Source organism: Penicillium waksmanii, assembly GCF_028829765.1.
Source record: "Penicillium waksmanii strain IBT 27052 chromosome Unknown utg000004l:1.0-5674109.0:1.0-5678898.0, whole genome shotgun sequence".
NCBI lineage: Eukaryota > Fungi > Ascomycota > Eurotiomycetes > Eurotiales > Aspergillaceae > Penicillium > Penicillium waksmanii.
This window is the reverse complement of record NW_026643251.1, coordinates 2,500,019-2,516,460: the sequence shown is the minus strand read 5'-3', so window position 1 is coordinate 2,516,460 and position 16,442 is coordinate 2,500,019. Positions and strand designations below refer to the sequence as shown.

The following is a 16,442-nucleotide window of genomic DNA, read 5'->3' as shown; positions in this document are numbered from 1 at the left end:
TGGTCTTTGATGGCCTTCCCCAATGCATATGATGACCATGTTTCCCACAAAAACAACGAATATTATGCTAAGCATTTCTTTTGGTATTATTCCATGTGCAGGACGGAAAGCCTTCCGATTATAATGACGCCCGCGACGACTCTTTTTTAGGGGAGCGCCCCGAAATGCCAGCCGCCGCTGAGCGCGATGACCGTGGTGCTTCGGGGCTTGAATCGTTTGCAAAGGGAGCAGCTATCTCAGCAGCTGGTCTAGCATTAGGCGAGAACCTCTTTCACCAACGACCTCGCAGTCGCTCCACCTCCCCTCCAGCCGCAGACAAAACCGCCCTCGATCTGGCCCCGAAGTCCCAGAGTAGACCCTCCTCCCCAGAAGCCATAAGAAATGCAGCAGCAGCAGCAGCAGCATCAGGAGAAGACGACATCACTCGCGGCCGCAGCCACTCCACTGCACGATCCATCACCGAATCACCCACAGCAGTCCCCTTGCACTTCCGCCGCCCGCCGCTATCCCCCGGTCTCTCGCGTGCTGTGCCAGTGCCAGTGCCAACGACAGAATCACCACCACCAGCCGTACCATCACCAGGATCGCCCACCCAGCGCCACCGCCGCTTGAACTCCGTCGAGTTCCGCAACTCGCGTGAGATCCGTCCTCTCTGGCTCGTCGAGCGTCACGGCTCAAGTAAAGCCGAGCCCGAAGCAGATGAACCACTCCCCTCCCTGCCCTCCAGCAAAACTTCCTCCCGCGCCCCCTCTGTCGAAGACCTCCGCGCCCTAAACGAGGAGGATGGAGTCCGGAGCTGGGAAAATGTCGACCTTAGCCACTCCATTATGGAGAATCGTCGACCGGCTGGTCTGACCATCTCAACTGACCATCACCGAGACGTCGACGTCGACCGAGAACTCGACGTTCTCGATTCCCAACAGGCAACGCCGACAGCGGAGGACTTCGTACATGTTTCTGAATCAGCCAAGAAGGAGAAGTTGAAGTATGAATTCCATTCTCCGTCTGAATTGCTGCAGGATCCGAACTCTTATCCTGAAATTCCTTCGTCGCCTACGATGGAGAATTTGCCTTCGGCTGAGGGGTCGATGGTTGGTGGTAAGCAGCATGATGAATCTGAATCTGCCGTTGAAGGTGGTGGGCATAAGAATACTCATGAACTTGCTCTTGAACAACCTGCTCAACTAGATGTCGATGTGAATGTGAGTATGGCCGACCAGCAGCTCGGAGAACCTGGTACCGCCATCGAAGAAAAGGGTCCTCAAATTTTCGCTCCTGAAGAGGCCATTGAGGAAGGAATAGCTAAGGATATTGTTCCCGAGTCTGTAGAGCCAGAGCAACCCGTTGAGCTAGTTCAAGAGCAACCGACAGCCACAGAGGAACCGGTTGCGGAGGAGCCGGCGACTACGTCTTCTTCGAAGAAGAAAAAGAAGAAGAATAGGAAGGGTAAGAAGGATCAAGTTAGCGATAGCGTTGATTTGCCTTCTGAGTCTGCTCCGGTTGTTGAGGAACAGGTTCCTGTTCCTGTTCTGGAGACTGGGGGTGGGTCTCGTTCTATTGAGCCTGAAGCTATGCCTGCTCCTATCGAAGAGGTTACAGCTCCCGTGGAAGAGGCTCCAGTTCCTTTCGAAGCGGTTCCTGTTCCCGTGGAAGAATTTTCTGCTCCTGCTATGCCAGAGCCAGAGGCTGAGCCAAAAGAAGTCTCTAGGGAAATCGAGGCTGAGCCCGTTCCCGCCATCACCGAGCCCGTTGACTCCGCTGTCATTGAGTCTACACGAGAGATCGATACTACTCCCGTCGAGCCCGCTGATACTGTTTTCGAAGAGCCCGCTGTTGAAGCTCACCCTGAGCCTGAAGTCCCCATGACTGCGGCGCAGAAGAAGAAAGCCAAGAAGGACAAGAAAAAGAAGGCGAAGGGTTTCTCCATTGCAGAGCCGACAGAAGGTGCTGTCACAGATATTGCTTCTGAGCAATCCCCAGAGCAGGCCCAAGACCAACAAGAAACCATTCTTGAGCCTGTCTCGGAGTCTACCCCTGCTGCTGAGACCGAGTCTACGGAAAAAGAAATTCCCCAGGATACCAATATCCCTGAGCCTCCAGCCCCAGCTGAAGAAGTGCCTTCTGACGCCCAAGAGACTCGTGAAATTGTCGATGCTGCCGAACCAGTTATCGACGAGAACCTTGAGAATGATGTTCCCAATTTTACCGAGCAGTCAGAGCCAGTGGTGGAGGACGCTGAAAAGTCTACCGAAGTGGCTGCATCTGACTCTCGTGACATCGAAGAGTCAGAGCCCGTCTTCTCTGAGGCCCAAGAATCAGCGCTGCCGGAGCAAAATGTCGACACCGCTCCAGCCCCCATCGAGCTTACAGACAGGACCGCCGAATCAGACGAAGACATGTTCCACGAGACTTTCCAGGAGCAACCTGCCACCGCTGAGGATATCAAAGATATCCCCTCCGATCAGCGAATTGAAGAGCAGCCTACGGTTCCAGCAGAGCAGCCCGAGGAGCCTAAGCCTGAAGAAGCAGTGGAAGAAGCAGGTTCAAAGAAGAAGAACAAAAAGAAGAAGAAGAACAAGAAGTCTGCTACTGAAGAGACGGATCTTCCTTCTGAGTCTAAACCTGCTGATCTCGAGCCTGAACAGGAACAGGAACAGGAACAGGTTGCCGAAGATGTCAAGCCTGAGCAATCTGCTTTCGGTAAACCTGCTGATTCCCAGGATGTTTCAGCTGCTGCTGATATTCAGCCTGGGCTTGAACCTGAACAGCTTAGTAAGGAAGTTGTTGAGCCTTCTTTTGAGGAGTCTCCTGCTGTTCAGGAACCCGAGTCTGTCCTTGATCACGTCGAGCCTGTTCCCGAGTCTATCCAGCCTGTCGAACCTACTTCCGAATCATTTTTGCCCATCGCTGAGCCTACTAAGTCTATCTCCGAGCCCATTAATGCTGCCTCGGAGCCTCAACCCACCGAGGAGACTCGCGAAATTCCAGTCGAACCTGCTTCTGAAACTTCCCCCAACGCCGAGGCTGAGGCTGAATCTGAAGTTCCTATGACCGCTGCGCAGAGGAAGAAGGCCAAGAAAGACAAGAAAAAGAAGGCCAAGCAGAGTGTTTCTTCTATTCCCGAGGAAGAGAAACCTGTTGAAGCCCAGCCTGAGTCTCAACCTGTTGAATCTGAGCCTGTTGAGTCCGCTGAACCCGCTGAACCCGTTGAGCCTTCCGAGCCAGTTGAGTCTGTTCCGCCAGTCGAATTCGCCGAGCCCATTGAAGCATCTCCGATTGTCGAGGACACCCCTCCTGTTGAATCTCCAGCCGAAGATATTGCCAAAGAAATCGAAGTTGCCCCTGAAGCAGTAGCAGAGGAAGTCGCTGCTGCCGAAGAGAAACTAGATGATTCAGTCGAGGTAGAGCAGCCAAAGATACTTGAACAGGAACTCTCTGTCCCTGCCGATGAGACAACTGTCAACGTTCCCGGTGACGTTCAAATCGCTGAGCCTGCACAAGAGCAGCCCGAAGTGCCTCAAGAGCCCCAAGAGCAGTCTGCTGAACAAGAACCTGCTGGCGAGCCTGAGGCGGAGGTTCCTATGACAGCAGCTGAGAGAAGAAAGGCCAAGAAGGCTAAGAAGAAGCAGCAGCAAAAAGAACAAGAAATTGTTGATGTGGTTGCCGACGACGCACAAGCCGTTGAGACTGTGCCTGCTCCCAACCCTGAGACTGAAGCAACCAAGGAAACAGAGGCCACCACTGATGCCGAAATTCCTGTTGCTGAAGATTCTGCCGTCCCTGCCGCTGCTGTTGAGACCGAGGAGACCAGCAGAGATATTCAGACTGAAACCGAGGCACCTATTGAGGAGACCCTTGCTGATACTCCTGCTCCCTCTGAAGTTATTCTTGCCTCAAATGAATCTCAAGAGGAAGAGCCGAACTATGAGCCTCTTGAAACCAATACCCCCATTGAAGAGGACTCCGCCCATGTTTCCGCCGAACCACTTCCTGAAGTCCCAGAGGCAGAGGCAGAGGCACCTCAAGAAGAGTCTCAAACTCCTGCAACCGACCCTGAGTTTGAAGTTCCTATGACAGCTGCCCAAAAGAAGAAGGCCAAGAAGGACAAGAAAAAGAAGCGCCAATCTGTGGTTGAAGAGCAATCTGTACCTGAGACGGATCCCACTCCCGCCGAAAAGGAGACTGAGCCAACCACAGAAGCACCCACTGAGACTGTCCCTGCCACTTCTGAAGAGATCGCGCCTGAACCTGTGACAGAATCAACTGAACAACAAGTTGAAGCTCCTATTGAGCCGTCTGCAGATGATGCTGCCCCTCCCAGTGAGCCTATGTCTGAAGAACCAACTGCAGATTCCACTGTGATCGATTCTACCGTCCAGGATGTTCCTGCCGAAGAAACTCCTGCCTTGGAGAAGTCCCTTGATCATCAACCCCAAGGAGAACAGGCTGTTACTGAGCCTTCTCCTGAAGAGACCCCCAAGCCAGAGGAACAGGTTTCGGAGGAGCCACCTGTCGAGAGTATTCCTGTCGAGCGTGCCCCTGCCGAGGACCCTGAGCAGACTTCTTCCAAGTCGAAGAAAAAGAAGAAGAAGAACAAGAAGAATCAGTCCGTTTCCGAAGCTGTCACTCCGGAGGTTCAGCCTGAGCCTGCTAAGGAGGAGTCTACTGAGCCTGCTGCTGAGCCTACTGCTGAGTCTACTGAGCCTGCTGCTGATCCTATTGCTGAGCCTACTGCCGAGCCTGCTATTGAGCCTACTGCCGAGCCTGCTGTTGAGCCTACTGCCGAGCCTGCTATTGAGCCTACTGCTGAGCCTGCTGTTGAGCCTACTGCTGAGCGCTCCTCCGAATCTGCTGCAGGATCTGCTCCTGAACTCATCGGTGAAGCTTCTACTGCCGAGCCTGTCGTTGTCGACTTTACTGTGCCCGAAGAACAACTTGAAGTGTCCGAGCCAGTTGCCGCTGAGAACACCGAGCCAGCTGTGCCAACTGAAGTTGTAGAAGCTCCCCCCCGCAACAGAAGATATACCCAACACAGAAGAGCCCGCCTCTGAAGAGACTCCGAAGGATGCCACTGTCGCCGAGCAAGAAAGCGTCGAGGCTGAGCCAGAGGCCCCTATGACTGCGGCACAAAAGAAGAAGGCGAAGAAAGACAAGAAGAAAAACCGCAAGTCTGTGGCCTTCGACGAGTCGCCTGCTTCCCCAGCCGAGCCCCTCGCAGAAGAGTCTACCTCTGCCCCCCCCTGCAGATGTGGAATCAAGCAATACACCTGCCGAGGATCTTGTAAGCCAAGACACCACTCAGCCAACGACAGATTCCGCAGTTGCCGATGTTTCGGCAGACAAGGAGATCCCAAATCCCGAGGAAGCAGCTGTAGATCAACCTGAAGTTTCCCAAGATGTCTCTGAGCATTCCGGGGAGACAATTGAGAAAACGCAGGAGATAATTGCACCCGAGCCAACCCTGGAGACTTCGGAAGAGCCATCGACAACTGCCCAAGCTGACGACCAATCTGAGCCGTCGCCAGAAAGCCAAGTCCCTTCCGATGAAAAGCCCGCTGAGAGCACCGAGTCGGCTGAACCCATTGCTGATGCTACATTAACTGCCGCTGAGCGTCGCAAGCTCAAGAAGAAGGAGAAAAAGAAGAAGGGCAAGTCCGTGGACTTGACTGAAGAAGAACCTTCCGCTCCTTCCACTCCCGTCGAGGCACCCCAGGAGCCTGAGGCTGCCGCAGAGTCTCAGACAGAAGCTCCCAAGGACATCAATCTAAATTTTCCCCAAACAGAGGAGGCTTCTGTCTCCACCCCGGAGATTGTGGAAGCTTCAAAGGTGGAGGAACCTGAAATGAAGGAACTGGACGATAAAGCTGATGCCCCTGCGACCACACAGCCCGAGGAGCCTGAATCGACAATCGCCGAGACCGAGAAGCCTATCGACGACGAGGTTGCACCTCCCATCGAGGAGCCCGCCGAGACAGAGGCCACTCCTTCGACTGATGCACCAGCACAGCCAGACTCCGCTTCTCCCGAAATCGATGTTGCCATGTCAGCCAAGGAGAAGCGGAAAGCGAAGAAGGATAAGAAGAAGCGCCAGTCCAAGAACCTCGAAGCCGACACCCCCACGACCGATGATGCCGCCGTCCCTGCCGAGCCAGTCACCCAAGACTCTGACAAGACCGTCCCTTCCGAAGACACGCGGGATTCTTCCATACCCGTGACGGCAACCTCGCCTGCAGAGCATGACGGTAAAGATCATCAGTCCCACGACATAGAAACGCCCGACGCCCCGGCAAATGATTTGGCTCCGACTGATGAATTCGTGTTTACGCAGGTAGAGCAGCCAGAGATAGAGAGTCGTTCATCAGATTATCCTCCCCAGCCCGTGCTTGAGCGTTCGATGAGTTTTAGCGAGTCGACGGAGCGAGATGTGCAGAAAGAGGGGGAAACTCCAGCCACCGAAGAAGTTGAGGCAGCGAACGTCGCCGAAGACCATGTTATTGATGAAGTTGTGAAGGAGGATGCAGAGGAGCAGTATAAGGTTGTTGTTGATGATGTTGCTGCTGATATTGCTCGTGTCGAAGAGGAGATTACGGGAGAGGAGATTATTGAGCCTGTGACTGCGGAGGAAGAGTCTGTGCCGAAGGAGGAAGATATTACTGAAAAAGCTATCGTCGAGGAAGCTCCCGCTGAGGAGTTTACTGAGACCGCACTGGATGTCAGTGCCCCCGCCGAACAGGAGCTGCCTGTTGAGGAGCCCCTCCAGCCAGCCTTGTCCAAGAAAGAAAGGAAAAAGAATAAAAAGAAGCAGCAGCAGCAGGAGGCGCAAAGCGAAGAAGTCCCTGTCGCTGAGCCGGAGGAAGTGGTTGAAGAGAATACCGAGCAGGCAGAAGCTGAGCCCGCCATTGTTGAAGAAGCCCGCGACAGGTCGATCCCTGATCCTGAGTTCGAGCCAGTTGCAGAGCAAGAGGAGGCTGTACCTGCGGAAGAGCCGATACAGTCGACAGAAGATGTTGTTGAGACTTCCGCATCTCAGCCGCTTGAAGAGATGGAATATTCCAAGGAGGTCGAACCAGCCGAAGAAGAGCCTGCTCCTGCTCCTGCTCCTGAGCCCGAGGCAGAGGAAGATGTACCAGTGCCAAAGAAGATGAGCAAGAAAGAGAAGAAGAAAGCTGCTGCTGCTGCCGCCGCAGCCGCCGCAGCCGCGGAAGAGAAGGCCACCGAGGAGGTCTTGCCCGAGGCAGTTGAAGAGCCTGCTGCTCATACACAAGATATCAATGTTCCTGCCACTACTTCCCAACAAGAAGGCCCGCCCCCTCTCGATACGATTGAGCCCGAATCTCAGCTTTCCGACCTTCCCATTGATTTGCCAAAAGATATCGACTCGCCTCTGATCAAGGAACAACCGCTTGCTATCGACGAGGCCGGCGAAGAGCAACCTGCTATTGAAGTGCCCTCTACAGAGAACAATACGGAGGAGCCTGAAACCGCCCTTGAATCGACCAAGGAAGCTGCTCTCAATGTTCCCTCCACAGATCCCCCTGTCGAAGAGACTTCTGTCGAACCGGCAGTAGAGCCTGAGAATGAGTGGCCTACCGTATCGAAGAAGATGAGTAAGAAGGAGAAGAAGAAGGCTGCTGCTGCTGCTGCTGCCGCCGCCGCCGCTCTTGAAAGTGAAATGCCTGCCGAGCCTGAGCCAGAGTCCACTGTGGAAGAACCATCCGTGTCCCCAGAGGAAACCATGGAGATTTCAAGACAACTGCCCACAGTGGAAGATAATCAAGGCGTAGTTGAGCAGCAGGATGAATCCCAACAAGTGGAGTCGACCGAAAAAGAGCTCATTGAACCGTCGACACAGGAGACAGTTGTGGCAATCCAAACTGAGCCTGTGGTAGGAGAATCGCCTGCTGAACCTATGACTCGCAAGTTGTCGAAGAAGGAAAAGAAGAAGGCCAAGAAGCAGGGAAAGACAGAGCCTACCGATCTGGCTGCCACTTCCACTGAAGAGCTCCCGACGGAATATGCACCTGTAGACGCTGTCAATGAAGATGTCCCGACAGCTTCTGAAGCGACTGGTATCGAAACGACCCGCGAAATTGTTCCAGAGTCAGAGCCCGTCCACGAGGTGTTAGCTGAGGAGACAACGGAGACTCAACCCGAATCCTATGATATCCCTGCTGCGATTGAGCCAGAGAACCAAGAGACATCCGAGCAAGTCGAGAAGGATGAGCCTGTTGTCTCCCTCGACCCCTTCGATGGCCCTTCGCCCGCCGAAGCGAAGGATCAAGGACTCCCTGCCGAGCAAATCGATGAAGCTACTCTCTATCAAACCCGTTCTCCGGAAGAGCAAGAACAGAAAAAAGAAGAGGAAGAGACAAAACTCCAAATCCAAGCTCTTGAGAAGGCGGCAGACCTCGAAGTAGCTGGTGATTTGTTCGAAGACAGACCACGGGAACCAGAAGCCGCTGCCCCTCTTTCAAAGAAGCTTTCCAAAAAGGAGAAGCGCAATTCCAAGAAGAAGGGTGCAGTTGAAGAACCGGTTGAAGAAAACCAAGAACAATCTACCCCAGAGGTACCTTTTACCCAGTCTAGAGAAGAAGAGCAATTGACTACGACTACGCCTGCGCCTTTACCCGAAGTTCAGTCTACAGTTGAGCCGGGGCCCGAGGTCCAAAATGAGCCCCAGATCGAAACTGAATCAACAAGGGAGCTCCAGCCTGAGCCAGAGATGTCCAGGGAGATTGAGCCTATAATCGAATCTCCCCTTCCTACTGAAACCGAGACTGCTCCAGACGCTATCCCATCAGAGCCAGTCGAAACCGTCGAACCCGTTGAACCCGTCACAGAAACACCACTCTCAAGCAAGGCTTCGAAGAAAAAATCAAAAAAGGCCAAGAAAGCGGCCCAAGCCTTCGATGTGGAAGCATCTCCCGCCACTACGACTGAGGAACAAGAGCCTGCCGCCCCTGGTCAGGAAGAGTCTAGCCATGACCGTGAGCTTTCGGAATCGACTCCCAAGGAGAAGAAACCGGGGGATGACGAATTCCCTACAATCGAGTGGGAGCATGGCCGGTCTCCCAAGCGCGAGACCTTCGAGGCAGAATCACCCGAGCTCCAGGTAAAGATTCCTGAGCCGGTTCCCCAAACCATTGAGGAATATGATGAGTCTGCAATCCCCGTTGCTCTGCAAGAGGCCAAGGAGCAGTCCCAAGAGGCGACCGAGGAAGAAGCCTGGGCTGCCCCATTGAGCAAAAAGGACAAGAAAAAAGCCAAGAAAAACAAGAGAAAGTCCGAACAGGCAAGCCTTGCAGAGCCTGAGGCGGAGGAGCCCTTGCACAAAAGAGTCGAATTGGCGACTGACTTCCCCGAGCCACCAATTGACACTGTTCTCTCCAAAGAGATCGAAACTCAGCCACCGGCGAGAACTACGACTCCCGGCGGCTCCAAGATTGCCAATCTCTTTCCCGGTCTCGAGCGAGGCGGGTTCAAACGATCGGCTCTGGACAACAAGACTCCGTCGCTAAAAGATAGTGCTGAGGATGAGACTGAAGCGGACATGGAAGCTAATCGCGATATCGCGATCCCCGTCTCGGAAGCACCCCAAGCGACCCCCAAATCCAGAGAAATTACTGAGAGCAGTCGTGAACTGTCTATTCCTGCTGAAGATGTACCAGGCTTGCCAGATTCACCCGTCGCTTTCCATGAAGCGCCGATCGAAGAACCAGAGCCAGAACCAGAACCAGAGCTCCCGGTTCAAAGTGAGCGGCCCATGCAGTCTGCCTCTAAGGAACGATCCTCAATTCTATTCGACTCATCTCCATCTACACGTACAGAGGAGGCATCTACACCCCGGCGTTTATTGCCATCCCAGATGGAAGCCCCCGATCTATCCCCCTCCCCCTCCCTCTCTGGACTACGCCGAACTCCCTCCGTGATCCACGGGCGTCATCAGCAAACGCCGCGAACGTGGACCCTTGACGAAGAGTCTATCCCTGCGACCAGTGGCCCATCACCACCGCGATCCCTCTTTGGAGGGCCTTTTGGAGATCATGATGCTCTATCGCGACCCCGGACTCCGCTCGATCCCATTGCGGAGCAAGAACCAGCGGATGGGGAGAAAGCGACCATGGCTCGCTCCGGGACGCCCCGTCTGGAGATCAAACCGGAGCATGTCCTTCCACGACCAGTGACTCCAGTGCGAAAATTCACCGACAATGCGATGGCACGAGAGAGGTGGCCCACCCCTGAAAATGAGAATACTCGCAGTCAGGACAGCCTCAAGAGTGGCAGTGGCAGTGGATCAGGACTGTCACCATTAAAAACTCCGGAGCAGGGGATGCCAGTACTCAAGCCCAGTGGGAGCAAGGGCAAGCTACGACGCACGAATCGTAGCACGAGCAGCGATCTGCGGGCGGCTAGTCGGGCTTTAGACGAGGACGAGTCAGAGTCTCAGCTCCAGCCCCATCCCCAGTCTCAGTCTCAGTTCTCCCAGCCTCCACCCAATCTCGATCTCGATCAACTTCCTTCTTCTTCATCCTACGACCCCGTCAATGACAAGGGCAAACGCCCCCTGCGAAATATGGATGTCTATGTAAGTTTTGACCATAAATTTTCATTCCATGGCCATTTCTTTGTTTGTTTACTAACTTGCGCAGGAGGGTTGGGGTGAAACACCCAGTTCCCCGCGGTCGCCCAGCCGACCGCCTAGCGTCCGTCGTCGCCGCAGCATGCAACACCTCCAGGATATGGAAACCCGTCTCGACCAACTCATCTCAGAGAATCGTTTACTCATTGCCTCTCGCGATGACGCCGAAGATAAATTGCGCAATGCCAGCGTCTCTCGTCGCAAGAGCGACCGCGCCCTCAACAGTAGTAGCGCCGACCTGAGGGATCGCGAAGCCGAGGTGGAACAACTCAAGAACTCGGTGGATTGGCTTCAGAAAGAAATGAGTCGTGTCACCCAGGAGAATGAGGGTCTCGCAGCTTCCAATGCTGCCCTCGCTGCCGCCCATGCCACCGAAGTCACTACCGTGCGCGAATCATCCACGCGCGAATTGGATGACTTGCGATCGCAACACAATGCCCTCTCATCTGAGATGGACGATCGGGTCCGACAAGAAATCGAGTCGGCTCTCGCTCAAAAGGATGCTGAGTTGCGACGCCTACGGGAAGAGCTGGAAGAAGCCCGCGACAAAGTGAAGGAGCTGCAACAGCAGATCGCCTCGTCGGTCAATGACAACGCTCTCGTCTTCCGCGACGAGGACTACTTCGACGCTGCGTGCCAAAAGCTGTGCGGCCACGTTCAACAGTGGGTGTTGCGCTTCTCCAAGCACTCTGATCACCGTCGCTGCCGCCGCTTGGTCGACATCACCGATGAGAAAATTGCCGACCGGTTCGAAAACGCCTTCCTCGATGGCTCCGACGCCGACGCGTACCTGTCCGATCGTGTCCGTCGTCGCGACGTCTTTATGTCGGTGGTCATGACGATGGTATGGGAGTATATCTTCACTCGCTACCTCTTCGGCATGGACCGTGAACAACGTCAAAAACTCAAGTCCCTTGAAAAGCAATTGGGCGAGGTCGGTCCACGCCGCGCAGTTCATCGCTGGCGCGCTACTACCTTGACCCTTCTGTCACGGCGACCAGCTTTCGCCTCACAGCGCCAGAGCGACACTGAAGCGGTCGCACTTGAGATTTTCGGTACTCTGTCGCGAATCCTTCCACCCCCCTCTCAAAACGAGGGCCAACTCCTCGACTCCCTCCGCAAGGTCCTCCGTGTTGCTGTCAACCTCTCCTTGGAGATGCGCACCCAACTGGCAGAGTTCATCATGCTGCCCCCTCTCCAGCCCGAGTATGACACCAACGGCGACCTTGCCCGTCAAGTCTTCTTCAACGCCGCGCTGATGAATGAGCGCAGCGGCGAAACCACCTCCAACGACGAGCTCGAATCCTCCCAGGCCGTCGTCCGCATCGTGCTCTTCCCTCTCGTCGTCAAAAAGGGCAACGATGTCGGCGAAGGCGAGGAGGAAGTCGTCGTCTGCCCTGCTCAAGTCCTTATCGCTCGCTCCGGCAAAGACAAGAGAGTGTCTCGGATGATGAGTGGTGATCGCATGTCGTTTGATGCATCCCGCTCCGTCCATAGTGTGGCACCATCCATGGCACCCTCAATGGCCCCCTCTACGATGGACATGAGCAATGTGATTTGAGGCGTCACACTCTTATCATGATTGCTCATGCTCTGATCTGTAGCGTGTGGGTCAATGTCTTCCGAATTCCTCCCCTTTCCCCCGTTTTTTTTTTCTTCTACTTCTTCCTACGTTTTCTACATCTGGTGAACATGGCGGGTTTTGGCGTCTGGCCTGTGGTCTCGGATATTCCCTCGCGCTGACGACCGATTGGAGTTGATCTGTTTCATTTGATTTGATTTGATTTTGTTGTTTAATTCGTTTTTTCCCTTTTTTCCCTTTTTCTTATAACGGCCGCTGCACATGTATTTACTATCTTTGATGTCTGATGATTCACGACTTGTACTCTGGCATGCCATGTAATAGAATCATTTACATATTCAAGTTTTCGATCCGAGATACCTAACTAAGTAGTAGTAATGTAAATGTAAATGTAAATATAATGTAGTTCTACTAGTAATAACATGTACTACTCCTACTACTACTAGTCCTGATACTAAATTGTGTGGTTCATGGCTGACCTCATCATGTCTGTTTTAGGCAATCGACTTCTCCAACTATCCAAGGTTGAGTGACCTTTGACCTTTGAACCTCACTCTTTGTCACCCTAACTCTGCCTCACAGTGCACAGCATATACCCTGTCAAGACTTTTATAACCGAGTCTGTCCTTGTGCCCTTTTTCTACTGCGCACTGACACACTCTTATCGAGATTTCCACATTCCTGGATTCCCTGATGTTCGTCTTGGTTTCGCCACACGCGTCATCCGCAGCGGCAAGCTCCAGCTCTAGCTCCAGCGCCAACTCCGATTCGAGGCTGATCTCCCTCTGGAACATGCCGGGTGCTGTTCCCCGATCCCAAAGATACCATTAAATCCTTCCCCCCGTTCCCACTGTACGGGTAGTCCCTGTTCATCTCACAATTCTCCTGCTGCGCACTGGCTAGTGCCGCAGATGGTGCCCGTGCTTGTGCCGAAATCACCATCTCCCTCCAGCCCTCCAGGGCTGCCACCCTTTTCTTTAGTGTATAATTTCCGCAGCCATGGACCCCCCATTGACCCCAACGCCTGGCATCGAGGCCCTGCGACAGCCCACTTCGCCTTCCTCCTCAACAGCTAGCCCGCGAAAACGCCCTCAGCGCACCGATTATCCACTTCAAACCGATACAAAACCTGGGAACGGTCCAATGGGCGGTCGCCTTCAAGACCGAGGACCTGCTACGACATCGGAGACCCAGACCCGCTTCGAAGCGGCCCCCGCGCCTGATAACGAACCTGGCAAGTCAAAGTCTGCCAAACGCAAGAAGAATCGCAATCGCAAGCGTCGCAACCGCCAGGAGTCATTCCTTACTCCCGCCAAAGAAGAATCCCACCGGCCTGCCTCCGGCTCGGGGTCCGGCGGTGTGAGAGGAGATTCAATGGAGGGCGATAGGCCAACTTCCAAGGATAACTCGTACTTCAAATTGGGCAGGAATCTGAGTAATACTAGTCTCGAGAGTGATGCTCTTCTTGACCATCGGTACGTGGCTTTCGTGGTTGGTTGGGATGGGAATCCCTGAGATCTTTGGTGTTCTTTCTAACTTCTTGCGTAATCGAACAGGGACCAGCCGATGATGAGGCCCCGTCGCGATAGCCGAGTCGGTTCATCGTTTCGCCCTAGCTCGCTACTTTCAAGCGGATTCCGAGGATCCGAAGGTCGCCAGCGCAATACACCTGGTCCTGGCGGAGGACGCAATCAGCAATATCAGGATGGGGATAGCGATGGAGACGAGACGAACGACCGAACGCCGTTGATCCGTGGCTCATCAGGGCATGCCTCTGCAACTACTCGCTATGGAGCAGACTCAAGGACTAGCCCCTTCTCTTCTCGTCCACGACGACCATCTGTCCAGACCGCATCCTCGGGAATCTCTCCAGGAAGCCACCCAAGCCCGATATACTCGCCAGACGCAGACCGGGACTATGATGTCAATAACCCGCCATCCATCCCCGGGTCGCCGAAATTGGGCCCGGATATGAACTACGACGATGCCCTGATGACCGGTGCTGAATTTGATTTTGTTTTAGCTCGTTCAGCAGAGCTTCGGAGGGGGTCATCGGGTCCATTGAGTGAGAGCTTAATCAACATTGAAGGAGGTCCTCCACCGAACCATTCAGCCCCGTCGTCTCCTCAATCTGGGTTCTTCTCTCCTCAGGATTTGCGCCGTCGCCGTACAGTTGCTCTGCCAGTTGAAGAAGACGTTTGCTTTCCTAACGAGAATATATCCGAGCTGGGTGATGAGGGTTCGCGCATCCATCGTGATGAACTTGTTGAACGTCGACGACGTAGGCATCGACGGTGGCCCGATCTTTCTGTGTTGGAAGAATGGAGTCGTGAGGAGAAAGAGGATCGCAGTGGTGATCTCCGTGTTAAGAAGATTAGTGAGCCTATGCTTATTGAAGGCCGTCTTCGTCCTCAGTATAAGCTATGGCGGCGCGAGGAAGATGAGGCTCCTTACCGATTTACCTACTTCAACGAGGAATTCCAAAGCACGATCCACGCCCAAACAATATCAGAACTGGTGCAGCCTGGAAGTAGCTTCAAAGAGCTATTCATCCCCGACCCTCCTGAATTGGACGAGTCGTCCGATGATTCTGATTTGGAAGATCACTTTGGACATGAGCATGACTACTTCGCCGCTGGTGGTGGACTTCGGAGTCAGAGCTCCCAGAACGATCTTAAAACTCAACATCCAGATCCACGAAGTGATACAGCCACTCCTATATTACATACTACAACCAAAAATGGCCAGGACTTTGTCCAAGCTTCGGCAACAACCAATGGTTCCCGTGGCCAGTCTCGCCTGTCAGTCATCAGCGAAGGACACCCAGATTCCCACCGAGAGCTTTCGCCTTCCCATTCGAATCTTGCGCCCAAGCCCAAGAAATTCGGCCCTCGACCAACATTCTGGCTAGATGTGCTTTCGCCAACCGACGCCGAGATGCGCGTCATCGCGAAGACCTTTGGAATTCACGCGTTGACAGCGGAGGATATCATGATGCAAGAAGCGCGCGAGAAGGTGGAGCTGTTCCGCAGTTACTACTTTGTCAACTATCGGACCTTCGAACAAGATACAAACAGCGAAGACTATCTGGAACCCGTGAACATGTACGTGGTAGTATTCCGGGAAGGAGTGATCTCATTTCATTTTTCGCAAACCCCGCACCCAGCCAACGTGCGACGACGCATTCGCCAACTTATGGACTACCTGATTCTGAGCTCGGACTGGATTTCCTACGCTTTGATTGATGACATTACCGACGTATTCGGACCTCTCATCCAAGCCATCGAGGACGAAGTCGACGACATTGACGAAATGATTATGCAGATGCACCCTTCCAGCAAAGACGCATCCAATGGAAGTCTGCAACCCTCCTTTGCACCGGGTGAAATGCTGCGGCGAACAGGCGAGTGCCGAAAGAAGGTCATGGGACTATACCGTCTACTCAGTAACAAGGCAGATGTCGTCAAGGGGTTCGCCAAGCGCTGTAATGAGCAGTGGGAGGTGGCGCCCAAGTCGGAGATTGGTCTGTACCTTGGCGATATTCAAGATCACATCATGACCATGACAGGAAATTTAACACACTACGAAACGTAAGTTTGACATTCAATTCAGGTTTTGCCTTTTTTATGGTTTTAAGTTGGTCGGTGACAACTTACTAATTCTTCTTATAGGCTTCTGTCTCGTGCGCATTCCAACTACTTAGCGCAGATCAATATCCTGATGAATGAGCGTCAGGAGCAGACTGCCGATGTCTTGGGAAAACTTACTGTGCTTGGTACCATCGTGCTCCCCATGAATATCATCTGTGGTATGTGGGGAATGAATGTCAAAGTACCCGGTCAGGATATAGAGAGCCTTTCTTGGTTTTGGTCGAGTGAGTCCTTCCCTTTCCTTCCCCGTTCCTGTTTGGGTGCATCGCAGTGAAGATCCTTCCACTGCAACCCGTCAGTGCTCATGCAAACGCTAATGCTATCTAGTCACGGGTGGTTTGGTATTTTTCGGCCTTGCCTCGTTCCTGATTGCCAAGCGAGTCTATAAAATTGTTTAGATTGGATACCATGTGGTGTGTGCTTGTGTTGGGGTGACCCCCCGCCTTTGGATTAGACTGATACCCTTGCCTTGTTTTGGACCCTGACTCTTCCCCAGCTGCCTGTTACTTGTCATATCCATGCTTTTGCTTCCTTCTTCGTGTTTCTATCGTTTTTTTTATCAAAGTTTCTC

The 16,442-nt window shown here is 53.5% G+C and overlaps 2 protein-coding genes across 2 annotated transcripts; both read left to right on the top strand.

The window, feature by feature from the left end:
- Window positions 1-164: 164 nt before the first annotated feature.
- Window positions 165-12,200, top strand: N7481_003746 (uncharacterized protein; the record flags this gene model as incomplete). Its single annotated transcript, XM_057262965.1, has 4 exons — window positions 165-4,979; window positions 5,041-5,222; window positions 5,287-10,585; window positions 10,653-12,200. 4 exons carry the CDS (start codon window positions 165-167, stop codon window positions 12,198-12,200), a joined length of 11,844 nt encoding a protein of 3,947 aa, XP_057124626.1.
- Window positions 12,201-13,132: 932 nt separating this feature from the next.
- N7481_003745 (magnesium transporter CorA family protein) lies at window positions 13,133-16,269 on the top strand (the record flags this gene model as incomplete). Its single annotated transcript, XM_057262964.1, has 5 exons — window positions 13,133-13,135; window positions 13,203-13,696; window positions 13,778-15,811; window positions 15,893-16,131; window positions 16,199-16,269. 5 exons carry the CDS (start codon window positions 13,133-13,135, stop codon window positions 16,267-16,269), a joined length of 2,841 nt encoding a protein of 946 aa, XP_057124625.1.
- Window positions 16,270-16,442: the final 173 nt, after the last annotated feature.